The sequence below is a fragment of the Urocitellus parryii genome, chromosome 2 (assembly GCF_045843805.1).
Source record: "Urocitellus parryii isolate mUroPar1 chromosome 2, mUroPar1.hap1, whole genome shotgun sequence".
Lineage (NCBI taxonomy): Eukaryota > Metazoa > Chordata > Mammalia > Rodentia > Sciuridae > Urocitellus > Urocitellus parryii.
This window is the reverse complement of record NC_135532.1, coordinates 84,072,288-84,099,799: the sequence shown is the minus strand read 5'-3', so window position 1 is coordinate 84,099,799 and position 27,512 is coordinate 84,072,288. Positions and strand designations below refer to the sequence as shown.

The following is a 27,512-nucleotide window of genomic DNA, read 5'->3' as shown; positions in this document are numbered from 1 at the left end:
TATAGATCCAAACTTATAACACGGGTAACTTTGAACTTCCCCACTGAAAGCAGAGCAGAATGTTGATCTTCAAGGGATAGTAATCAAGTTCTAACTTACACATTAAGCTTTGTTTTATATCTGTTATGGATTATTTTTCTTCAACAGTTTTTATATCATACAGTTAAGATTGTTCTCATACTAAAGATTAAACACGCACACAGAGTCATTCAATATCTGTACATAGGTGCACATTTGTATGTATGGACACATGGACATGGATGAATCTTTATCTAAGAAGGTATATTGCTCTTGACCTAGAAATTTACAGCAGAAAACAGAATAATGTGTGTTCTTAGACATGAAAAGTTAAAAACAACCTCAATGTCCAATAATAAAGAATTAAATAAATTATGAAAAATATATGATGGAATCTATGTAGGTTTCTAAAATGGGCTATAATTACATATTTGTTGATCTAGAAACAGAATTCAGCTTAAGAGAAAAAAATTAAGTTAACAAGAGTATCTACTATATATAATACCATTTTTGAAAAAGACTACTATATATGCATGTATACACTTTTGAATATGTACATATGCATCTTGTACACATGCACACACACATACCCTGGACATACATGGCAGTTATTATACTGTTAGTGAATGAAAGGGAACAAAAGAGAAATATATATGTGTGTGTATATTTATATGTGTGGTACATCTGTGTGTGTGTGGTATATATAATTCCAACTATATGCTTCCACTTGCCCAAGAAAAAAAATTTCAAAACTTAGCCAAATTTTAAATTGTAGTTTCTGGGTAGTTAGGTTCACACTACTTTTTATTTTCTGTTTTCTCATTTATACTTGTTTTTACAACATGAAATGGATTTGGTGCTTTTTTAAAGGGGGTAGAATGAGGTTTAAAACTATTAGATTGCCAGAAAATCTAGATTATTCTCAGAACAATGCTTGTGGCTCTCATCCTATTAATCAAGTGAACTACATCAAAGGCTCTGTCTTAGGTACATCTTGAAAATCATTTCAAATAAAATATGTCCAGGTCTACAGAAGTCACCTGACATAGGAACAACAGTGCTTGGAAACCTGACCACAGAATAAACTTCACTGATGAAGGAACTTCACAGACTTAAGCCTCTGATGTAATATTTTTTCCCTTACAGTTCCCTGGGGCTCCATGGTCACAGAAAAGCAGGTTGTTATCTCAGCCTAAGACTTATCACCACTGTGAACATTAAACATTTTTCATGATATACCTTTATGATATACCATGTAATTACTGATTTTCTTCACTTAGGAAGATAAGTCAAAGGTTGTCAGGCTCCCTGCAGGTTACACATGCCTAGCACTATGATTTGGATGCTTCGTAGGCTACCATTAGCACTAGTGGTAGACAAAGACTACCCTGTCTCACCAAAGTCAGATGACACAGATATTGATTATCTCTTGTAAATAATCCCACTGTATGGGAATAATGTTGTAGCTACAGTAATAGAATAAGGGAGTAGAATCTACCTCTGTTTTGTGAAATGTAGAAATAAAAATGTAATAGATTATAAAGAGACTGGTGCGTTAGTTTATAAAGTCCTGGTTGGTTTAACTAATTATTTCAAGATTGTTAGCAATATCCATCACAATTAAACAGAGAAAATATTAATTAAAGGACATTCACTTGACTGGTTAAATTATTTTAAAAATCATAGTTCACTATGAATTAGAGAAAAATAAAGTTACCCATTAGTTTGCTCATCAGGATAAGGAAATCGATTTAACGTGCTAATCTAAGACTTAACAACAAGTTTCAGCAAAACTCACTGAAAACTTAGTTTTCTCCATTCTTCTCCATGGGATCCTTTGAACCCCTGCCAGACAGGCATTCATCTCTACAATGTCCCCAAGCAGTTCTTCACAAAGTTACTAATGACCTTTGTTAAACCCAATAACTACTTCTCAGACCTCATCTCACTAGACCCATAAGCATCCGTTAATATAGCTGTTCCTTCCTTCCTTCTTGAAACTTTGTCGATTTCCAAAATGTCAACCTCTCATTTCTCTACCTAACCCAGAGCTGAATTCCACAGCTGTCTCTAGTCGGCCGTATGGTATTATTCAGTCCTTTCATGTCTTAAAATGCTTCGCTGAACACTCCAAGGTATTTCTATCTATTCCAGACACAAATGTTCAACTGTCCTGGAGATGTCTAAGAATAACCTCCTAAAGTGCCCAAAAGAGATTCTCAATCCCTCCACCATGCCTGCCTGCTCTGTGGTCTTCCTCATCTCAGGCATAGCCACTTGCTCCTTCCAACTGCTCGGATCCAAACCTGAGAGTCTTAATCCTTTTCCCATCCCACGTTCAATCTATCAGTTACACCTATCATTTTTTTTTCTATGAAAATACTCTATACCCAGAATCTCACCACCTATTCTCATACTAATACTGCCAACACCCTGATCCAACTTTCCCCATCATCTGTTCCCTGAATGAGAACAACAGCCTGGTAACTGGGTTCCCTGCCTCTATCTGTGGCTCCCTACAGTCTATTCTTACCCCAGCATCCAAATACCCTCTTAAACGATACATCAGGTCCTATCACGCCTTTGCTCAGATTCCACCAATGACTACCATTTGACTCAGGATAAAAGCCAACTGACAACAATAATCTAACAGGGTAAAGGATATAGTCCCTGCTAGTTCTCAGGCGCCCATGAAACTCCAGCCCAATGCAGCTCAAAGCAGTAGGAAACATAAGCCTTGGACCTTTGCACTCACTGAACCATGTGCCTGAAACATGAGTTCTCCAGACACAAGATGACAATATCATTTACCAACCAAATCAATGCACTTTGGGAAATAAATAGGGGTCCTCTTAAAATTATTCCAGGAAAAGAGATGTAAACTAAGACTATCCCATGCAAAGGGGAATGTGCAGCCTTCCATCCAGACAGCCCCAGAGCTCCCTCCCTGCAAGATGTCGGCATCATGATGATGCCAGGACTGGCAGGACTTCCCCAGCCAGCCACTAGTAACCTCTACACTCTCTGCTACCAGAGTTCCCCTCATTTTGCTTTATATTCCCCAATAACACCTTATTGACACATATGGAAAAAATGTTTTTTAATAGTCTCTCTGTCCTTTAACTATAAATACTGTAAGAATTATTCCTAAAAATAAGTTAGGAAAAAAATATTCAGGCAACATTTCTAGTATACCCGAATCTTACCCTCACAAAGAGAGGTTAAGAAACAAGTTTGGATTCTAAACATTAGCTTCTTCCACACACACTATCCCCAGATTTCACATTCTACACTGAAGTCATTGTAAGCATTTTCTAAATTCTGATAAAAAAAGAAGGAAATTATTCCTCTGGGATAATTATTCTTATGAAACTATTGAAAATATTTTTACACAAACTAGATTATGGATACGAGTAATATGTAGATGTTTCTGTATTACTTTAGTGTTTGTGTACATCCTTTGGACTCTGGATAAGGAATTAAAGGCACTACAATAATAACCACATAGTCCAAAAATAATTTTTTGTGGTTTTATTGTAAATTTTAATTTTGCTTATAGAAACTGAATTTTTTTATGTTTATGAGGCCTGAGTGCTTTCATTGAAATGCATAAAGATTTGGCTCTGCTTCCTGATTCCCATAACCTGAGGTGCTTGTGCCATGGCCCTCTGCCTCACAATGGGCCCAGAGCAATGGAATCAGCCACCTGTGAACTGAAACCTTTGAAACCAAACTTTCTAAGATGCAAGAGCAAAACGATGGACTTCAGCAATGTAAGAGGCCTTGCTTATCTCCAAGAAAACAGACAGAAAGACCCACCCATCTTTAAGGAAGCTTCCATTATGGTTTCTCTTATATTTAATGTTGTTTTAATATTACTATTTAAGAAAAAAACTATCAGAGGTTTCTATTTTTCATTTATTAAATTTGTGAATTTTCAAATCAATGAATTTCTCTGAACCTATCAGAAACTGAGGAAACATCAAAGCAGACCTAATTGAGGAACATATTTCATACTTTCAAATAAACTGTCCTGTTTGCTTAACAATTAATTGATGTTTACAATGAATATTTGTATGTATGCTTGGAGTGTCTTTTTTTATAGAAAATTTGCAATGAAATATTTAAGGGTCAAGAAATATCATCCCTGAGCATTACACATAAATGGGCTGAATCAATAAACAACAAAAAAAAACATACACAAATGAACATATACATAGAAGAAAGACAATAAGTAAAATGTTACCTTTTGGGTAAGCTGGATAATGAGTAATGGGAATTCATTATAATATTCTATTTCATAATTTCGAAACACTTTTTAAAATGTTATAATCTCTAATATGTATTAATATAACTGAAATTAAACATGAACAAAATTAAAGAGATTTTCAAATATTTTAATAGTTCTATGACAGATATTGTCATTTTCACATCAACTCTTACAAATTTGTAATTGAAAATCTGGTCTAGGGCTGGGGCTGTAGCTCAGTGGTAGAGCGCCTGCCTCACACATGTGAGGCACTGGGTTTGATCCTCAGCACCACATAAAAATAAATAAAAATAATGAGTCCATCTACATCTAAAAAAATTTTTTTAAAGAAAATATGATCTAAATCCAGTCTAAATCACATGCAAGATAATTATTTAAAGAATGACTGAAGAATCTTATTCTAAGTCAGTAATCTCATGCATAAGTGTTACAAAAATTGTTTTTAAAAAAATGTATAAAGATTTGTGCATACAATTGTAATCTATAAAAAAATACCTTATTTTTTTGGCAAAGAAAAAAGGGAGAAAATAACAAAGAAAAAAGTTTGCTAAAAGGAGATCTTACCAAGTAGGTAAATATGACCAGAAATTTACTATAAAGATGGTAGGGGGGAAAATACACATTTTCTAACAAACGTTTTAGCAACAACCTTGAAAAAATAAAATATCATACTGTTAAGAGTTTCTAGAAGGGAGCCAGGGGCAGTGGCGCATGGCTGTAATCCCAGTGGCTCAGGAGACTGAGGCAGGAGAATCTCAAGTTTGAAGCCAGCCTCAGCAAAAGTGAGGCCCTAAGCAACTCAGTGAGATCCTGTCTCTAAATAAACTACAAAATAGGAATGTGGCTCAGTGGTTGAGTACCCCTGAGTTCAATCCCCAGCACCCACCCTGCAAAAAAAGAGTTACTAAGAGGGGGCCTAAGGGCATAGCTTAATAGTGGAGCATGTGCTTAGCATGTGCAAGGTCTTAGGTTCAATCCCCAGTACCTCTCCCCCCAAAAAATCAGGTGCTAGGAGAATTAAAAGAACTCATGTAATGTGGGGGCACTCCATGAATAAGCACCCAGCAAGTGAGCTCGCGTCACTGCAGAGGCTGCTTAGCATACTGGTTAAAATCTATGACTGCATGTTCTGCAATAAAAACCACATGACAGTGCAAGAAATTCTAAATGTGTCTTTACAAGTGGTCTCTCTAAACCTGAAAAAAAAAACTCCTATTACATTAAAACATCCATGTAATCTTGAAGCAGGAAATAATGACAACATGCTTATTCACATGCACATGTTCATACTTAAACATATTTTAGGTAGCTTACCAAGGAGCCATCTGTCATCCCAGAAAAGCTCAAATTGGAAAAACTAGACTTTTATAAAAGTAAAACTGAACATAACTGATCGTGATGTGCAATGAGAATTCACTGTGGGTCAAAGTTTTCTGAGAATGTAGAGTATCCTATGCTTATTCTTCCTTATAACTCACCTTAAAACCTGGCAACTAGTAAAGCTCTTTGCCTTGAAAGCAACAATAGGAAAAAAATAATAAACTTCTTTGTAGTCCAGAAATTCACTCATCATTCAAAGTACTGTAAAGAATCCACTATACAGTAAAAGTCTCACTTCAGTGGTTGAATCTATAAAATATACTGTCCTATACTATAAAATACACTCTTCCCCAGATTCCCATTTTTTACCTATCAATGAGCCCTTGCTAGATGTTGTTTACTGGTCGACTCTCAATCTTCTTCCATCTTCTTCCATGTTCCTTCCCTATAGTGCAAAGGCTATACCACATTTCTCAGACTCCTTTATGATACTAGAAGTCTGGGTGAATTGTCTCAACAATATGCATTTGGTCAAGACTGAGGAGACCCAAAGGAGACAGTGCCATTCCTCTTCATGTAGGGGAAGTATTCCACATTCTAACATCTCTTCCAACTTCATAGGTGTAGTTATAAGGAAGCTATAACTCCCTGAAGGGAAGTTATACTCCCTGTAGGCTCCTGGGTGGCAGCAACAATATCCTGACCCCATAAAAAAAGAAACTGCAGAGGCAAGATCTTGAAGCCTAGCTAGGGCTTTCAGACTTCTCCTTCAGCTTTTCCAATAATTTTGGAAACACCTAATTTCCTGTCTTTAATTTCTTTGCATTTGATATTAGTTCCCCTACCAATTGCTGAGTTTCCATCTTTCAACTTCAAACCTACCCTCCTCTGTTCCTTGTGACACTATTTTCCCCACTAGCATCTCACTCCCTGCTGGATTCTAAGGGTGGAGGGAGTTTTAAAAGGAGAGGTGAAAATCTGCAGAAGAAAAAGAAAGCTGCTCCTTCCTATTGGCCTCCTGTGGGCTTCCTGTCTGCATGCAATTCCCTTCAGAGTCACTCTTTCAAACTGCAAGTGGGGATAGCTGTGTTCAATGCAACTTCATTTCCAGAAACAAGAACTGGGTCAGTTTTTTCCTGAGGATTGTAGTATGCCAACTCCTACCCTAGAACTCTCCTTCACATACTATACTTCATTAATACTTCTTTACATTCAAACCACTGCCCAAATCACTAATGTAACTTTTATCTCCTGATTAGAACTTGACTTATTACCATTTCCCACCCTGAACTCAGATTCCTCCTATATCTGATATCAGAAGTGGATCTAAGAACCAGTCCAAAGGTGGTAAACTGGCATTGACTATTTCACTTGTTTAGTTTGATGGCACTGGTGACCTTATCATCAGTGGAAGAAAGACACTAGTTGTCCACAAGAAATAGTATCAAAACAGTTATTTAAATGGTTACTTATGACAATCTTTAAGTTAGTATTTATCAAAAATGTCTTCAGGAGGGAGAAGTGGAAAACTGGAAAAAAGTATATGAAATAGTTGTTTAGAGACGCTAAATAGCATGATAATGAGATGAGCCACATGATAGCTAAGGCTTTCTTATTAAAGGTACTTTCCAAATTGTAGAATTGAAAGCACAAAATGTTGCTGAGAAAAATTAAAGATGACCTAAGTAAATAAGAGTATCCCATGTTCATGCGATGGAAACCTCAATGCCAGTGAAATAGCAAATTGCCCCCAAATTAATTTATAGATTTAATGCATAAATCTAAAAATTTCCATAAAAATTCCAACAGGAAACTGACAACCTGGTTCTAAAATGTACACAGAAATGAAAATGTCCTAGAACAACCAAAGGAATCATAAAAAAGAAAAGTTGGAAGATTTGGAGACTCATTACAAAGCTACCATAATCAAGACAATTGAGCATAAAGAGAAATGTACACATGAATGGAATAAGAGTCTAGAAAATTTGTAGTTAAAGGACTAACAAGAAAATGTGGTCTATACACAGAAAAAAAATACTATTCGTCCATAAAAAGGAATGGAGTCCTGTCATTGCAACATCATGAATGGAAAGTGAAATTAGGCAAGAAAGACAAGTATCACATGATCTCATTTATGTGTGGAATCTAAAAAAGTTGAGAATAAAATGGTGGTTGCTAACAATAGTGGAGGATAGTAGGCAGCTCCAGAGATATGGGTAAGGGTTGATCAGTGGGTAACAAATTACATTTAAACAGCAGTAAGAAGTTCTGGGTTGCTATTATACATTAGGATGCAATAGATAACAATAATGTGCTGTAGATTTCAAAAAGCTAGAAAAAGTATTTTTTAAAGTCACCATAGAGAAATGATAAATGTTTGGGGAGCTATGTTTAACCTTATTTAAATACTATGTATCAAAATAACACATGGTGCCCCTTGATATGTACATTTTTATATTATATATCAGTTAAAAATAAATTTAATTTAAAATCAACTTAAAAATAAAATTACAAAGTGCTTTTGGAACTCAATAATAGGAAAAATATAAAACCAAATTTTAAAAATGGGCAAATTTGACAAAGACTTCAACAAAGAAAGACTTTTAAATGGCCATTTAACAAGGAAAAGCTACTGAGCATGATTCCTCATGAGGGTAATACAAATAAAACTACAATGTGACAGCATACCCACTAGATGGCTAAAATGAAAATCAAAAACAATGTAAAATATTGATGAAGCTGTGGAATAATAAGAACCCTCAGATACTCCTAGCCAGGTCATAAAGTAGAAACTGGGTAGCAATTTCTTACAGACAGTCTAGCTTTTATCTCCCCTGTAAGTCAACAATTTTACTCTTAGGCATTTATCCAAAAGAAACAAAAACATTTGCCCACCAAAGCATATACAAAATGTTCATAGCGGTTTAACTTTTAATAGCCTCATACTAGAATTAATTAAAATGTCCAATGACAAGTGAATGATCAAATTGTGATGTATCCATACAATGAAATATTTAGCAGTAAAAAGGAATGAACTAATAATAAAGCAACATGGATAAATATTGAAGTAATTATGTTGAGCGGGGTGCAATGGCACATGCCTATAATCCCAGGGACTTGGGAAGCTTAGGCAGGAGGAGCTCAAGTTTGAGGCCAGCTTCAAAGCACGGCCTATTGTAAGAACTGCTGATTAAAGCCAAGTCTTGGGTAGGTCAAGCAGCTGCTGAAACACACAATTATGGCAGGAAGAATACAAGACCACAGTATTGTATAGTTAGCCACTTGTCGTCAACTAGGGAGCTTAACGAATGAAAATTCCACAATCAGGGATCAAGATAAAGTTAGAAGACAAGGGGGAGTTATGACAGCCTAAGAGAACTGCTACTCTCACAGCTGCACAAATGCAGCTTAAATAATTCTGTGGGCACAAACTCATCTGGTCTCTTCCATGAAAGTTAGGACACTGATGGGAAAGAACAGGTCCTTAGGAACTAGAACAGGGACATCTGTATCAATTTGAAAGAAACCAAATCACTTTCCTTCAAATCTCATTTGTTGGCCTTTGCTGGCAAATGCAGAACCTGCTCCTCCTCCTCTCTGAGAAGAGACACGAATCATGCTGTGTGCTTGGAGGGACTACACTGATTGGCGCTCCTTTACATATCATGTGTAGGGTGCGGAGAAACCAAAAGACCTCCCTGCATGCAGTATCTCAAGCTGTATCGCTTCTTCTCACCATAGGAAATCTGCAGGTTCTGCTTGTCAAAGTCATCCAGAGGCTAAGCAAGGCGAAAAGTTCTGCTGCTCTCGAAACACAGCTTTCAAAGTGGCTCCAGCTGTGCTTTTTTCAGTCAGCAAATATAAGAGCCAAGGAAGCCACCAGATGAGGGGTTCCATCTCAGTGGGTAAGACAGACGTTTCACACTCACTTCTGCTCATATTCCACTAAGAGAATTTCACCCCATGACTACACCCAATCACAGGGATGCTGGACAACAGTTTCTGCCATCGGTGTTACTAATGAATTTTACGTAGTTCTATTTTCATTCCTAATTAGCTATCTCATCAATGACTATGCATACTTATTTCAAAAACTTTTTGTTAGATTAATGCTTCACCCAGAACAAATACACCTCTGCCAATATATCTTTCTTTTGGTGGCTCATAAAGAGATAGTCATTTGTATATTTCATAAATTAATACATACTATAAACAACTACACTATTATCCAAGTATGTAGCAAATCTTACAGATTTCATAATTTGTTCAGTGACCTTTTCCTTAGAAATTTCTATTAAAGTTCTCCATAGGTCTTATATTTATAGTCAATGTAGTCATTGTGTTTTCTACATTATTACAGCAGGAAAAACAAATGTTCCCCAAATGGGTTGATGCTTTTTGTCTTTTACAAACAAATATCAAAAGACATTTATCATTTGATGACTAGCAGTAGGTTTTGTGAAATTTTGGAGAGTAACAGACTCCAGTATGATAAGTTTTTAATAAAATGCTGATAAAGTCACAGATTTTTTTCTTATATGTAGGATTCTTAGTGTTTAAAAAGTCTCACTTGTCCTTATAATTCCATGTAATAACAGCTAATACATTTCAAGGTACCATATATATTTAGGGAAAGATTCATAGTTAATGATAATCGTCTTTGTGGGTCAGTGTGACATTGGTATAATCTATCTATCCAACATGATCACTGTTGGGACTGATCCAGAAGGTGGAGAACACCTGGACCCAGCACACACATCAAACAATGCCGTCACACTGCTCTTGCTTGTCCTACTCTTGTCATCCTCAGACTGCTATTTTTACAGCTGGTTAAAAAAAAAAAAAAAAAAAAACAAAAAAAAAAAAAAAAAAAAAAAAAACAGCATCTCTGAGAGTCAGTTTCACCAAAACTAAACATAGTCCCTAAATCCATTCAACCCATACACACAGATGGCAGCATCTCACAAAGGGCCAAAAGCACACAAGACTACAAGCCCCAGGGATGACCCTTCTTATTTGGACCATTCCTCCTAGACCCATTTCTAGTCAGTATGCCAGGAATAAGGACTAGGGGTGCCAGTTGCAATCTTTAGGCATTATGGATAAAGCTAATTTCTCAGTACTTTTTATTTCAACCAAAAGCAAGAAAATTTCAACACTTTTCCAGCACACTAACATATCATCTAATGCACATCATCACTCATCCTTATTTCAAAGACAACTATGTAACAGAGTTTAGATGTTATTTTGTCAGCAACTGAAAAGCTCAAGACACAGGTAAATTCTAATTGTTTATAGCATCTGGAGGCCTAGCTTGGGCATACTTATTGGTTAGGTGAAGGTGATGGATGCCAGCTCTGGGTTTTGAGAAAAGCCTCTCATTCCCTCATGCATGCAAGGGATGAAGTAAGGGTAGCATAGTACAAATTCTCAGGCCCTCCCCTTTGCTCATGTCTTATGTGCTTCATCATCAGAACCCTGAGATCTTAAACATCAACTTGGGAGCTCCACTAGGCATCTGCCATCTAATTCACTGCCCCAGCACTCTGATTTTACTCTACATTGATCAAATGAAATTTTAATGAGAACAGGAATACCTGTAACCCAACTAAAGAATGAGGGGAAGAAGAAGGATACAAAGAATACTCCTGAGTGGACATTAGACAATGTGTTCAATACCCTTGGAATACTGAACAACAAAAAATAAAATAGTAGAAACTGTCTCTTTGCAGAGCAGATACTGAACACTTTGAAGTCATTATACTTGTAATGGATAATTTAAATTGTCGACTTGATTGGATTAAGAGAAGCTGATGATTAGGAGGCTTATGGGTATGTCAATTAGAGTGTGTCTAGGAATGACTGGCATGTGGGATAGCCAATTGAAATGGAGATTCTCCCTAAGTGAGGGCAGCACCATCCAATAGGATGATGGCTTGGGTAGAATAAGTGCTGATCTGGTCCTTTAGTCACAGCAGCAAAAAAGAAGAACAAGGAAGCAGCATCAGATCCAAGCTCAATTCCTCTTGACCAGGTTCTTGATTGCTGCTGTGATCACTGAGAATATCACTCTTCCAAAGTGGACTCTGCCAGTGATTCTCCAGAAGCCTCTGTCTCAGACTGGGGTAGCACCCTTGTTCTACAGCTTTAGTCTCTTGGACTGTGCAGATACTTGTTCTTTCAGCTCTTCAGCCTGCAGACAACCATTGTGGACTATCCAGCTTCTAGCTGTGGACTATCCAGCTTCTAGTTGCATGTATTAGTGCAACCTACTAAATCACCTTCTTATAATTATATTTCCTATTGATCCTGTTCCTCTAGAGAATCCTGACTAATACGATACAAAAAGATGAATGTTATGATTTAGTTGTGGTGTCCCCCAAAAGCTCATGTGTAAATCAATGCGAAAAGATTCAAAAGAGAAATGATTGGATTAGGAGAGTCTTAATCTAATTAGTGAATTTATCCCTGATGGGATTGGCTGGATGGTGATTGGAGGCAGGTGGGTGTGGTTGGAGGAGGTAGTTCATTGGGGGCATGCCTATGGGGTATTGAGGTGCATTCCTCTGCCAAACACACCACCATAATGTTCAGCCTCATCTCAAGTCCTGAGAAATGAAGCCAGCCTTCTATGGACTAAGACCTCTGAAACTGTGAACCCTCAAATAAACTCTTCCTCCTCTATAAGTGCTGATCTGGTCCTTTAGTCACAGCAGCAAAAAAAAAAAAAACCCTACTAAAACAATGATGTTGCACTAAAGAAAATCAGGCATGCACCTGTAGACTTTTCTCATTGCAATATCACAATCACTCTTTGATCAGGTGGACCTAAAAAACTCCAACTGTGCCATCAGTCCAATGGTGTTATCTAGAGCTGAAGGCCATCTCTTGGATTCCAGAGAATTCCATACACAGAGGGAAGATACAGGCTCATCTCTGAGTACCTAATTTTATTTTTTTTAATTTATTTATTTTTTATTGTTGGTCGTTCAAAACATTACATAGTTCTTAATACATCATATTTCACAATTTGATTCAAGTGGGTTATGAACTCCCAATTATACCCCATATACAGATTGCTGAATCACATCAGTTACCCTTCCATTGATTGGCAAATTGCCTTTCTAGTATCTGATGTATTCTGCTGTCTGTCCTATTCTCTACTATCCCCCCTCCCCTTCCCTCCCCTCCCCTCCCCTTTTCTCTCTCTACCCCTTCTACTGTAAATCATTTCTTCCACTTGTATTATCTTGTCTTACCCCTCCTTTCCTCTTATATGTCATTTTGTATAACCCTGAGGATCGCCTTCCATTTCCATGCGATTTCCCTTCTCACTCCCTTTCCCTCCCACCTCTCATCCCTGTTTAATGTACATCTTCTTCACAAGCTCTTCGTCCCTACCCTGTCCTTGTTTACTCCCCTTATATCAAAGGGGTCATTTGGTATTTGTTTTTTAAAGATTGACTAGCTTCACTTAGCATAATCTGCTCTAATGCCATCCATTTCCCTCCAAATTCTATGATTTTGCCATTTTTTAATGCAGAGTAATACTCCATTGTGTATAAATGCCACATTTTTTTTATCCATTCATCTATTGAAGGGCATCTAGGCTGATTCCACAATCTTGCTATCATGAATTGTGCTGCTATGAACATCGATGTAGCAGTGTCCCTGTAGCATGCTCTTATTAGGTCTTTAGGGAATAGACCGAGAAGGGGAATAGCTGGGTCAAATGGTGGTTCCATTCCCAGCTTTCCAAGAAATCTCCATACTGCTTTCCAAATTGGCTGCACCAATTTGCAGTCCCACCAGCAATGAACAAGAGTGCCCTTTTCCCCGCATCCTCTCCAGCACTTATTGTTGTTTGACTTCCTAATGGCTGCCAATCTTACTGGAGTGAGATGGTATCTTAGGGTAGTTTTGATTTGCATTTCTCTGACTGCTAGAGATGGTGAGCATTTTTTCATGTACTTATTGATTGATTGTATGTCCTCCTCGGAGAAGTGTCTGTTCAGGTCCTTGGATGCAAGGCTGGTTCAATATACGGAAATCAATAAATGTTATTCACCACATCAATAGACTTAAAAATAAGAACCATATGATCATCTCAATAGATGCAGAAAAAGCATTCGACAAAGTACAGCATCCCTTTATGTTCAAAACTCTAGAAAAATTAGGGATAACAGGATCATACCTCAACATTGTAAAAGCAATCTATGATAAGCCACAGGCCAGCATCATTCTGAATGGAGAAAAACTGAAGGCATTCCCTCTAAGATCTGGTACAAGACAGGGATGCCCTCTCTCACCACTTCTGTTCAACATAGTCCTCGAAACACTGGCCAGAGCAATTAGACAGTCAAAAGAAATTAAAGGCATAAAAATAGGAAAAGAAGAACTTAAATTATCACTATTTGCAGATGATATGATTCTATACCTAGCAGACCCAAAAGGGTCTACAAAGAAGCTATTAGAGCTAATAAATGAATTCAGCAAAGTGGCCGGATATAAGATCAATACGCATAAATCAAAGGCATTCCTGTATATTAGCGACAAATCCTCTGAAACGGAAATGAGGAAAACTACTCCGTTCACAATATCCCCCCAAAAGATAAAATACTTGGGAATCAACCTAACAAAAGAGGTGAAAGATTTATACAATGAAAATTACAGAACACTAAAGAAAGATATAGAAGAAGACCTTAGAAGATGGAAAAATATACCCTGCTCATGGATAGGCAGAACCAACATCATCAAAATGGCGATATTACCAAAAGTTCTCTATAAGTTCAATGCAATGCCAATCAAAATCCCAACAGCATTTCTTGTAGAAATAGATAAAAGAATCATGAAATTCATATGGAATAATAAAAGACCCAGAATAGCAAAAACAATACTAAGCAGGAAGTGTGAATCAGGCGGTATAGCGATTCCAGACTTCAAACTATACTACAGAGCAATAGTTACAAAAACAGCATGGTACTGGTACCAAAACAGGCGGGTAGACCAATGGTACAGAATAGAGGACACAGTAACCAATCCACAAAACTACAACTATCTTATATTTGATAAAGGGGCTAAAAGCATGCAATGGAGGAAGGATAGCATCTTCAACAAATGGTGCTGGGAAAACTGGAAATCCATTTGCATCAAAAAGAAGCTGAATCCCTATCTCTCGCCATGCACAAAAGTTAACTCAAAATGGATCAAGGAGCTTGATATTAAATCAGAGACACGGCATCTGATAGAAAAAAAAGTTGGTTATGATCTACATACTGTGGGATCGGGCCCCAAATTCCTCAATAGGACACCCATAGCGCAAGAGTTAACAACTAGAATCAACAAATGGGACTTACTCAAACTAAAAAGTTTTTTTCTCAGCAAAAGAAACAATAAGAGAGATAAACAGGGAGCCTACATCCTGGGAACAAATCTTTACTCCACACACTTCAGATAGAGCCCTAATAACCATAATATACAAAGAACTCAAAAAATTAGACAATAAGATTACAAATAACCCAATCAATAAATGGGCCGAGTACCTAATTTTAAAGTTGTGGATTCCTTGGAACTGGGAAGTCATTAGGAAACAAGACAGGCCCAGGTGTAGATGCTGTGCAGACACCAAGTGTCACAGGAATCTCTCTGCACCCATAGCCCACTCTCCTTTCCACAGAGGTGCTATTTCATCTTACCCAGCTTCTATTCCCTAGTAAGATCATCCTGCCCTTGGCCATCATGGCTGCCGACGTCATTGCTTTACCAGCATGGCTTTTAAATAGAAGTTCTTATTGAGAGATGGAAAATTATCATAAGTTTGTTCATTTATTCCCTCCATTACTGAGCTCCTTATATGTGCAATGCAGCACTGTCTTGAAGGTAGAGAAGAAAAAAATCAATCAATCAATCAATAAAAAGAAAATTAGATTTTTATCCTAGACCTTACATCCTGAGACACTAGAGGGAAACAGATAAAATGGAAAGTGTTCACAATAGGAAAAAACACAAACAACCCCGATTGAAAAATGAATAAACATTTTCCCCAAAACTACTTACAAATGGCCAATAAGCACATGAAAAGAATGCTAATGTCACTAATCATGAGGGAAAAGAAAATCAAAACAACAATGCAATAAGACTCTCATAGTATGAGAATGGTTATTATCAAAAAGAAAAACAGAACAAAGCTTGAGTTAGCAAGAATATTGAGAAGTTGGAATATCTGTCCACTGTTGGTAGGAGTGCAAAATGGTACAGCCACTGTTGGAAAACAGTACAATTCCTCAAACAGTGAAACATATCATTACCATATGATCCAGCAACTCCACTCCTGGTATATACCCAGAAGGATTGAAAGCAGGGTCTTAAAGATGTACCTGTATACCCATGTTCTCAGCAGCATCATTCACAAGAGCCATATGATGATTGAATAAACTCAAGAGTACATGATGATTGAATAAATCAATAAATGTAGTATATACATATAACAGAATATTATTCAGACTTTAAAAGAAAGGAAATCCTGTCATATTCCGTAACATGGATGAACCTGAAGATATCATGTTAAATAAAGTAAGCCAATCACAACAATCACAAATACTGTGTGATTCATTAATATGAGGTAACTATAGTTGTCAGATTAATAGAGACAGAAAGTTTCCAGTGATGGTGGGAGGTAGAGTTGGAGGGTCGTTGCTTACTGAATTTCAGTTTAGGAAAGCAAAATTTCTGGAGATGGCTGTACGACAATATGAATATACTTAATAACACTGATTGGTACACTTAAAATGATTACAGTGTATTTTACCACAATTTACACACACACAGTATTTTCACTGTTAAAATGTTTTACAAGAAAAACCAGAGACGAGTGCAATAGGTAATACTGGGGAGGTTGGAACACTTGGGAGACTGCAGAGCATGTGAGAAGTAGAGTCCTAATGATAAGGCATGACCTGGGATTCTGGGATTCTTGCAGGCTGTCGTAGTTTAGATGGTGAACATCCCCCAAAGAACCATGGTTGGTTCACAGGGTTGTGTTATTGGGAGGTGGTAGAGCCTGTGAGAGGTTGGGCTCTGAGGGAGGTATTTTGGTCACTGGGGGCATGTCCCCAAAGGGGATTGTGGGGCTCTAGTCCCTTCTTCTCTCTTTTGCTTCCTGGCCATGAGGTGGGTAGTTGACTCCACCACACACTCCTGCCATGATGTGCTGCCTCCCCACAGGCCCAAAGCAATGGGACCAACCAATCATGGACTAGAACCTCTGAGACTGTGAATCAAAACAAGCTTTTTCTCTTTACAAGTTAATTTTCTCCATCATCTTGCTATACTCACAGGAAGCTGACTAATACTCAGGCAAAGATATTAAAAGGATAAGGGTCACAATGAGATGAATCTGAAGCACTCACGCCAAGGACGGTATCTTGCTGATGTTGCCTTGGAGACACACAGAACTGCGGGCTCTCCCTGACTCCTGCCCTTAGGGTTGTGAAGGGGTAGGCAGCATCTTGGTCTCCACAGAAGGATGCATGGCCTACTGGTACCTGGAAGGTGTCTATGGGTGTCCACCAGGAACTTGTTAAGTCTTGACAAATGGAATCTTATATTCAACTCTTATTTTTACATCAAATCACTTCTCAGATTACTGGTTTCCTTCAGATCAGCTCCTATTCCTGGTCTCCTTGGTGGTTTTAAGCCATGACAAGGTGGGAACATGCCCATAAAATACTCAGAGAACCACGCTATTCAGTCTTCCATGAGCTGGTGGCACTGGGCAATTAAGTGCTTACGTATCCTACTCCTTTATAAAATTTAAACAACTCTTAACACTTGAGAATTTTTTTTTAGGTTTGTACTGGGAAAAAAAATCCTTCAAATCTCTTTTGTAAACTACACTGGAGTTCACCACAATGTAAATCATAACAGGTTCATCCATTCATGGACGTACTTCATATTTAACAATTAAAGGTAAACCAGATTAGAACTTTCTAATTTTAAATGCACAAGTCTAGGTGAGTGAAATTAATATTTCATGAGGCTATATCATAACTTTACTATCTTGATGTTTTAAGAATAACACTTTATGACACCTGCTGATAAATACTACAGAAAACAGATGCAGTGGTTTTATCATCTTTTTCTAGAAAAAGAACAATCTCTGATTAATCATCATAATAGAAAACATAGTTTTAAAAATTTTTATGAAATACAACTTTCAAAAAACTACTTACATCCAAAGAGTCCTCCTTCATTAGGATAAGGGTCATATTCTGTGACACCAGTCGGCAGGAATAGCCTAAGTGGAGAAGGAATAACATGTGAATTCAACATTCCTCCTGTGGGTTCCTAAATTCTCAATGGCTGACCGAATTCAACCTCCCTTCTTTTGTCTACCTTATTACCATTTTAAGCCTATTGGTTAACACAGAGGACTAAGGCAAGGATGAAGAAACCATAAGCCTGAATTGAATTTGATTCCTGCAGACAATGTGAATAGAACTGCCTAAGAAGGTCTTTCTAACTAAAGGCTAAAATAAATACTTGTCAATTTTCTGTGGATTTTTCTTTATCCTTGTTATCCTTGTATAACATTAGGATAAGCCTTAGATTATCTAAAATAACAGAAAACACTTTAGGACGACAAATGCTATCCAATGGTGCTCCTAAATCAGCATAAACATGCCTACTGGAATAGCAAGTTCCTTTGTTTCCTTTGTAAAAAGTAAGTAATTCTCTCAAGTTTCAAAGGAATATTATTGTATATTGAGGGATCCACTTTTCCTACCAGAAGTTCAAAGTAATTCCCATTTCAAGAATTAAATCTGAGTTTAAAAAAAAAGAAAAGAAATTGTTTTGTTTGAAACAAAAGGATTCCTAAGTAGTATCAGTAATTTCAATCTTATTGTGAAATAAAGTTATCTCTATAGCTTAAGAGAGATACTTTCTTTGTTTTTCCTCCCAGGACAGGAGCATATTTTCTATGAAGTGCTTTCCTTCCCAGTGGTCACTCACAGACCAAGACAGGAGTACCTCCTGATTACTCCCTCAAATTCACAGACTCTATGGAATGAAATGGATCCAGCCACCTCAAAGACCCACAATGACCCCCAGGGCTCCCAACCCCCATTTCCATTCAGCTTACCAAGAAAAAGCAAGAAAAGAATCCTCCTAAGAATCCTAGAAAACCAGACTTCACAACCATTTTTTTTCCTCAACATCTCAAGATAATATATTGATGATTATAGAAAAATGAAATAGATCATCAAAGTGTAGAATTTTAACCTTCAATTAAATATGTTATGATTTCAAGAAGAGCCTTAATCAATCCTGAGCTGAAGGGTGGGAGCCCTGGATTTTTCTTGCAGAACACCTATAACATCCATTCTCATAGGTGCTTGGTTGAAGGGGAAGAGCAGGCAGGTATTTAACTAATGAACAAGAAACAGAGATCTGCATGTGGGTCCCTTCCTGTTCCCCAGGTCTCTTTTCATCTCTAGGAAAACCAATAGCAGGCACAAAACAAAATTCAAGGCAGATGAAAATTAAGACCAAGAAAATCCTTTGTGGATTTTATTTGTTTGTTTTGGGGGCAGATAATAAAACCTTGTGTTTGTTTACTTCAGAATATAAAAAGAATGTCCCTTCCCTCATGACTCTCATTTGGAATATCTTGTAAAGCACCTCAGAACACAAGTTTTAAAGCACAAAATTATGACTTTTAATCTAAATATTCTTTTTTAAAGCCACTAGAAAAGATAGAGCTCAAGATGTTTAACAATAGCTATGTAAAAGGAATGAGATTATTTCTCTTGTTAAAAACTACCACATATTATTTTTAAAACTAAAACTAACCAAATAAAATCAAATCATAATACTATATGGGCAAATACCTATTGGGTTTTTAAAAAGGCATAGGATAACAAGCAATTTTGTATCCATTTTAAAGTTAATTTTAATAACAGTTATGGGTAAAAGTAAGCTGCTCCCAGAATGCTATTCACAGTTTCACACAGAAGGACTGGAATAATCAAATTCTTTGTTTCCCATTAAAATTTTTCACTCCTATAAGTTCTTAGATTAGGCCCCAGAAGAGAGGGCTACATTTTTATTTTCACTAACAAAAGGGGATATTGCAACTTTAATCATTTTCCTCTATGTTGGGCTTAGTCTTCATCCCCAGAGACTTCTAGGAACTTCATGCAATGTTGACTGTTACAAATTTAGTATAACTAATGCAAAAGGATTTACTTGTCGTATTTTATTTGAACAACAGCTGCAGAAGTGAGCTGTAATTTTTAAGCTCTAGCTTTCTGCTTTATTTTATATTTTGCAATTTAAGTAAAATGCCATTTGACAACTGAAGCTACACAAAGATATTATGGAAAAAAACCCTAAGTATTTTTCTAGCCATGGTAGGAAGAGGGCAATAAATAAAACTACTGACACTTTCATGAATTCAAATATACAAAGCTAAAGGCTTCTGAGAAGAAACAGATTAAGCTTTTTTTAAAAAAATTGGAAAATGAATCAAGATTTTGCTTAGAGAATTATCACATAGAACACTTGCCCTAGACAGACCATGGAAGTTTAACCCAGTTAATTGTGACTTAACTAATGTAGCAAATCAAATTATGTCAATCCAAGTTTGGTGTGCTTGATTTCTAATGTTTTTGGATAAAATGAGATCAACTCTTGGAGAAGAGCCAGGTATATGGAAAGTCAATCCACACTTGTAAATTGAAGTCTAGTTCTTTAATCTCACAATCTAACAAGAGGGCCATAAAATGACTGAGAGGAGAACCTTTGGGATTTCACTTTTTACCACAGCTGAAATTAACAGCACACTACAAAAGGGTTCAGTTTTTCTACTACCTGAGTATAATCAACATTCAAAGAAATTAAATTATTACAGAATCTATGGTACTTAGAGCAAGAATGATTCTAAGACAATAAAATAATTCTACACACCAGAAAATATTACCAACCAAATTTCCCAGATCTCTTAACCAGTTTCATATATTTTCTATAAGCTCATATTGTCCAACATCTCTAAATCCAGATTTTTCTGGAGACATTTTTGAAAAGGATAAGGGTCATATTCTGTGACACCAATCGGCAGGAAATAGCCTAAGTGGAGAAGGAATAACACATAAATTTATCATAGATAAAAGGATAGAATAATTTACCCTTACTAACTGCATCCTGGGATGAAATCAACCAGGCTATCCATTGTTGTGATTCAATAAGGTGCTCACAGTCCCTAAGTATGTTGTTGGTTCTAAATGTTTCCACAGAGAATCTGGTCAATCAATATTTGACTGTGAATGAATAAAAATATTGCCAGACACCATGAATAGATGGTGTCTACTCCAGATGAGGTCAAGGAGATACAGTCCAGAGTCCTCCATTATCCTGGAAGCTGAGGATTCATCAATGAAACCACATCCATTGACATCTTCCTTCTAAACCCTCAGGCCCTTCTCAGAACCCTTGAAAAAAAGAACACGCTGCCTCCATCCTACCTCACATGTTCCTCTCTAAACTGAGCCATCCTTACCCATTTTATGCTTTTTAAAAATTTTTTGCTTATTTCTTTTTTAGAAAATTTTGAAGGCTCAAGTTTTAAAATTGTCTCAACTCTGAAGCCTTCCCTGGTCTTTTGTAACTCATACATTTTTCATTCTGGGAAGTGGATCTTGCATGCCATGGTTAAGTATTCTGACTTTAAGCATCTTCACACCTATGTGACCTATTCTAAATTACATCATTTCTCTGTGCTTCAATTCGATCTTTAGAGAGAGAATAATGTGTACCTCCATGGGGCATTCAATCAGAGTCTTCTGTAAAGGACTTAAAACAGGATCTGGCACATTATAGATAACATCTACTAGTACCTATTATAAAAACCAGTTTTGCTTAATAGTCAAACTACACCATATTTTCTCATCTATTTCATTCTCTAATTTGTCTCCTAATTCACTCATGCCCCAGATGGGGTAAATAAATTCCCCAAGCCTATATTGGCAACAATGTTGTGATAAGTAATCAAGAGATATAGGTGTGAATTTTCTGTGCAGAATAATAGTAAGACTGAGAACACTGCTAGTATTAAGTTTCACCTGAGAATGGGGATTTGACTTCCTTTTAAGAAGCAAGGTAATAACAGGCTGAGTAAGCACCCTATTTACTCACTTTTCAAAAGTAAGCATCTAAAACAATCTATATGTAGACCATAACATCATAATTATATACATTCATAATAAAATTTATTCCAAAAAAATTTTTAAATATAAACACATAAGACCGTAAGAAATGTTTTAAAAGTACCAATTAATAGGCAATGAAATGCACAGACACTGGGAGAACTCAGAGGTCCAACTAAGAAACAGTTTGAGACAAAAGCTATTTCCAACTTAATGACTTTAAAGTGGAATACATGCTAAGAATTCATTCTCACTCATCCCACATCCATTAGACAAAAGTTATAGACTCTGAAAACTCCACATCTATTGTATGACTCCTCAATAGATGTCTTATCCAGTGGTAATAAGGAAATGACGACTATGTGATTCACAAAGGCCACATCTGAAAATTCACTTTAGAGTAGGGGATGCCAAATTTTTAAGCTAAAAAAGAAAATTGCCAACTCCCCCAAAACACAGCTAGTTAGCATAAATTCAAGCACAGCACTGCAGGAATCTGGCGACACGCCAGTTTCAAATAGTAAAACCCACAGGCAAGATGATAGTCGCCTGACAGTCTATCTACATAAAACTCATTGGCTCATTAGGGACACAAATATCCTGGAACTTAATTGGACTAATCATATTTATTTTCAAGGTACAAAGGAAAAGTTACAATTTAAAAATGACTTCTCAAACTATGATTTATACACACAAGCATGCTAAAGAAGGCCAACAACCCCAAACACCAAACTTGTCTTATTATACAAGTGTCACCAGTTCTAAAGATGAACTTCTAGGACATGTGCTACTAAGAAAATGCTGCCAATTAAAAGGTTAAGCATCAACAATCACAAAACATCCCAATTTCAGAGACACTAGAATGTAAAAACAATGTGCACATGAAAATGAATGAAATAAAGTATGTCAAAGTTCAGAAAACAGTTTTTGCAAAAGCTGTATGAAGCCCTTTAAATAAGCCCTGTACCAGAAATCATGAGTCCTGAGATCTAGTAAAGGTTGGGCAACCTTATTCTAAAACTTTGAAATCTGAAATCTCCAAAATCTAATCAGGTTCAGATTCTAGAGCACTTTGGATGTCAAATTTTTGGATTAAGGATCCTCAACTGGTAACATCTATGCAAATATTCGAAAATCTGAAGAAGAAAAAAGAAAAATCTGAAACACTTCTGGTTCCAAGCATTTGGGATAAGAGATGCTCAATATGTACTAGTTTGGTTTTTAAGTAAAGTATAACCTTGACAAACTGAATTGTTTCTGTGGGCTTTAACTGTTCACATGACAAAACAGAGAGTTTTCAGAAACTCTTGAGGCAGCATGAACAGCACTAGCCACTCTTCCATTTTGCTCTCTTTCCCTAAGTTGTTCTGGAAATAGAAGTGTCAGATACTTGTTCTTCTCAACTACCTTATGGACACCCTAAAAGGCACATTCGATGCACTAAAATGTGCAATGTTATGGAAAACGGATCAATATGATTCATACTACTAAAGGCTGAAGGTCTATATGACTAAAAAACAGGCTTAAATCCCATCCTCCATCCGGAGCATGACCTCATGCTGCTGATAGCTGCCACCTGTGGTCTGACACTGATAGTCTAATGAAATGTCTAGACGTACATACTTTCTTGAGCCTTCTGCATCATTTGTAGGTTCAACAGATATCCTAAATGAGAAAAGACACTTAATCCCTCAACATCACCTTGGGTTACAAACTTGAGTCTTGAAGGTGGAATAAAGAATAATTCAGACATGGCTCTTTCAAAGAACACTAATTCCCGAGCTGTTAGAAACATACTGAGTAACTTCAAAGAAGAGTCTGAATGTGACTGATACACTAGATAAAATATGAGCACAGAAAACTCCCAGGATAAACAAGACTTTGGCAAAGTCATCTGCTTGTAAGTAGAAGACTTTATCTTCTAGTGGCCTAGTGGAATATTCACCCAGAAAGATCCATTAAGAAATATCTAATGAATGTGACTGCTTCTTGTACCAACAGTTACACACGTTACTTCTTTGCAAAGTACAAAATAATAATTATTACTTTTAAAAGGTTGTTTGAATGGGTATTGATTATTTCATAAAGCTCAGAGACGCTCATCATGCAAAAGCAAAATTTTTCTTTGCAAGTAATAATCCAGTTTTACTTTCTGGCTGATTTTCAGTCCTTTGTTTTCATCATGTTTATTCCAAACTGAGCTAGACCCAAACAGGCTGGAGTGTAACAAAACAAACAAGCAAGGAAAGGACCTGTGTGCTCCCCAAGGACAGAGTGGCTGACAGGTGCACCACCAGCTTCTCACAGCATACACAATGAAGTGCTTAAGGAATTTAACTCTGAAGCTAAGGGAAAATACAGTTCATTGACCAAGCACAAAAAATAAAGATCTGGGAAATTAAGAAAATCTATCACTATTGCTCAATTTTAACTTGAGAGAATACACCCACCATTTTCATATCACTCTAAGAACACAGAAAGCCCAAGTATTTCAGGGCAGCACTCAACTTGACATGTCGTATATGAACAGGGTCCATGGATCAATAGCAGATGTTTCAGGACAAATTTATGTGGGAAATAATACATGAAGAGTAGATCTATATACACATTCAGAAAGACAGAAGCCAAAAAGCAAATGCATCAATCTTCACTTATGAAAATGTTACTGACACATCATCAAATAAGTGTTTTCTAATAGCAACAATGGGTCTGTACTGAAATACTATCATGCTCTTGTCCAAAATTATGCATTTGAATGACAACTAGCACAAACTCATGAATAAAGTCTATAGCTGATGCTTCCAATACTGTTTATAAATTGCATATCACTCTCTTGTGACCTTAACTTCAGTTGTCTACTAACATAAAGTGCATTTTATTAGCAAGATCCTTTGTAAGATATGATTAAATGACACATCTATTTAAACAAACAAAAGAATGAAACTCATCCCAGAGGGCAGGTATTGTATACAAACAAGGTTATGAGAGAGAGAGAATTCTGATTCTAAAGAGCAGGTTTTAAGGAAAGAATCTCCACTGGATTAAGTTAATAATATTCCAAGGAGACTACTCTGTAAAGGACTACAATTATATACATTCACAGGTTTCAGTAATTTTTTTCCTAAACTAAGCAATGACATACAATCTGTTTCCATAAAGACAGTGTAAGTTACATAATCATTATGTATTTATTTTATCACATACGTACCAGGTCTTATTAAACCATATGGTGGCCAAATAATCAGATAACTTAAATATATTTCACACAATCAAAATTAAATTTTTAAGAAACTAGTAGCTTCAACTTCTTTTCAAATTTAAAATGTGCTTCTTTAACAAAGTTGCTCTAACTTAACCCACCTGTCTTCAACTTCCATCTCGGTGATGCTCACCAAGCAAGGAGGATGCCAGTCAAAATGGGGGAAAGAAAGTCATAATGCACCCAAAAAAACCCCACGACTGCTAAAATCTTTAAAATTGGTCATAATTATAAAAATAATGCATATTTAAATCTAGTGAAAACATGTTCTCTTAGTGTTTTTGTTTTTGTCTTTTTTAAGGAGCTAGGGATGGAACCCAGGGAGAGGTACTCTACCACTGAATTACATCCACAACCCTCTTGATTTTTTATTTTGAGACAGGGGCTAAGTCGAGGTCCTCCTGTCTTAGCCTGAGTTACTGGAATTACAGGCATGCACCACCACACCCACCTCTCTCAGTCTAAAATTTTGTGAAGAAAGAAATAAGAAATTCAAAGTTTTCAACTATATGAGTATGTTTAATTTTTTCAGAAAGTTATAATAGTTTAAATGTTTATAATAAGTAGATAGTGCACCTAAAAACATTGGATTTGGGAAAACTTTCCCTGGCCCAGCAAACAAAGAGTTCTAGAAAACATCGTCCACTGGGGCTGGGATTTTGGCTCAACAGTAGAGCACTCACCTAACACGTGCAGGGCCCTGGGCTGGATCCCCAGCACCACATAAAAATAAATGAGTGGAATAAAGGTATTGTGTCCAACTACAACTAAAAAAATAAATATTTTTAAAAACTATTTTAAAAAATCACCCATCAATGCACTAAAGAAACACTTAGACATGTCTACAAAACACTAAAAAACATAATCCAAAAACCAGCATTGGAAAATTATTTTTAAAATTGATTACCTATATTAATTGCAGTTTCTTGTTTGTCTCCTGTCAATACCCATATTTTAATATCTGCCTTCAACAGAGTTGCTATGGTCTCTGGAACTCCGGCCTGAAGACGATCTTCTATGGCTGTGGCTCCCAGTAACAGTAAATCCTAGGTTGAAAAACATCTTCATTAAAGACTATTTCATGCTTAAGAGCAACATTAGTGACAAAACTCTGCCAAAAGAAAGGCAACCTAAATGTTCAGAGACAGTTACTTAAATCCTTTACACTAAACCCATATTTGTAGATCACTGATATATATAGGTGTGGGGTATTTCCAACACAGGCAACCAGCACTTATCATTCACTTCTCGGCACCTAGACATTATAAAAGAAATCATCAAAGCACATGGGCGAGTCACCCTGAAGACACTAACAGTTCACAGGTTCTCTATTCTCACTCTGCTCCTGTGCCAAGTGTCATGTTTTATTTAATATGTGAGATGAACCCATTCTAAATGGCATACTTTGTTGGAAGTGCCAGAATAAGAAACCTATAATACTAAGAATTCAACAGCTAGAGAAGAAAATATCAAAGTATCTTAAGATTGCTGTCCCCTATAATCCTCTTCAAGAATCAACTCCCTCTGAGTATGAGTGTGGTTGTGTGATCTATTGTTCACCACTTACTTGCCTCTGCTGAGTCTCTCCATAATATAGCACCTCAACCAGACTATGGAAAGTCTACTACCTCATGAACATCTACCATGTTTGATACCATAGAGGCATGAAACCTATTTAATCGCTTTTTCTGATTCTAAAAGTAATTTTAGATATTTCTAGTATTAAATTATGTTTGACCTAAACTTCTCTCCATGTTTGGATTACATAAAGCTTGGCCTAATGCAGCCTTAATACATGATGAAAGGCAAATTACCCTAATAACCAAGCAACTGAGTCTCAGCCAATCACAGAAGGTGAACCTCCAGTCAATCAGGGGCTGAAACATGATCATATAAAGCAAATGACAACTGCCAAATGCTGCCACTCAGATTGATCCTGTATGTCATTTCCTTTCCTCTGGCGATAAATACAACCTACACATAGGATGGAGTAGTCCATTTTGAACCATCCTCTTCCAGTAGTGCTGCTCTTTGCTAGAACTCTTTCCTGCTCTAGTAAACCTTGTTAAAGTTAATTCAGCTCAGATTTTGTTCATTTTTTGTACCAGTACACCAGGGCAAATGAACACTTGAATTCAGTTCTAGTCCTACTCAGATTCCACAAAATAATTTAATGTAAACAGCTTGATATAAAACTCAAAAGCTGAGTATAAAACAGCAAAGGAAAATTTTAAAACCAACAAAGGATCGAAAAAAGTGGAGGTGATGCCTTCGAAGCCATAGAAACTGGAAAATGGATGGCCCAAATGGTTGCTCAAACATAGAAAATGTTGAAACTTAGCTCCCAAGTGAATCCAAATAAGTAGAAAAATTATCTAATATCTTGGGATAAACTGAAAAAAAAACCCAGCAACAACAAAAAATCTAAGTCATGAGCATGGAG

At 36.6% G+C, this 27,512-nt stretch overlaps 1 protein-coding gene across 2 annotated transcripts in view; it reads right to left on the bottom strand.

The window, feature by feature from the left end:
* LOC113199601 (phospholipid-transporting ATPase IB) overlaps positions 1-27,512 on the bottom strand; it is a 630,500-nt gene that overhangs the window by 382,081 nt on the left and 220,907 nt on the right. For both annotated transcript variants that reach the window (XM_077793137.1, XM_077793139.1), the window contains exons 23-24: positions 25,977-26,115; positions 17,839-17,903 (exon numbers count right to left, since the gene is read on the bottom strand). In XM_077793137.1, the coding sequence (XP_077649263.1) occupies positions 17,839-17,903; positions 25,977-26,115 (204 nt within the window). The remainder of the gene's footprint in view (positions 1-17,838; positions 17,904-25,976; positions 26,116-27,512) is intronic.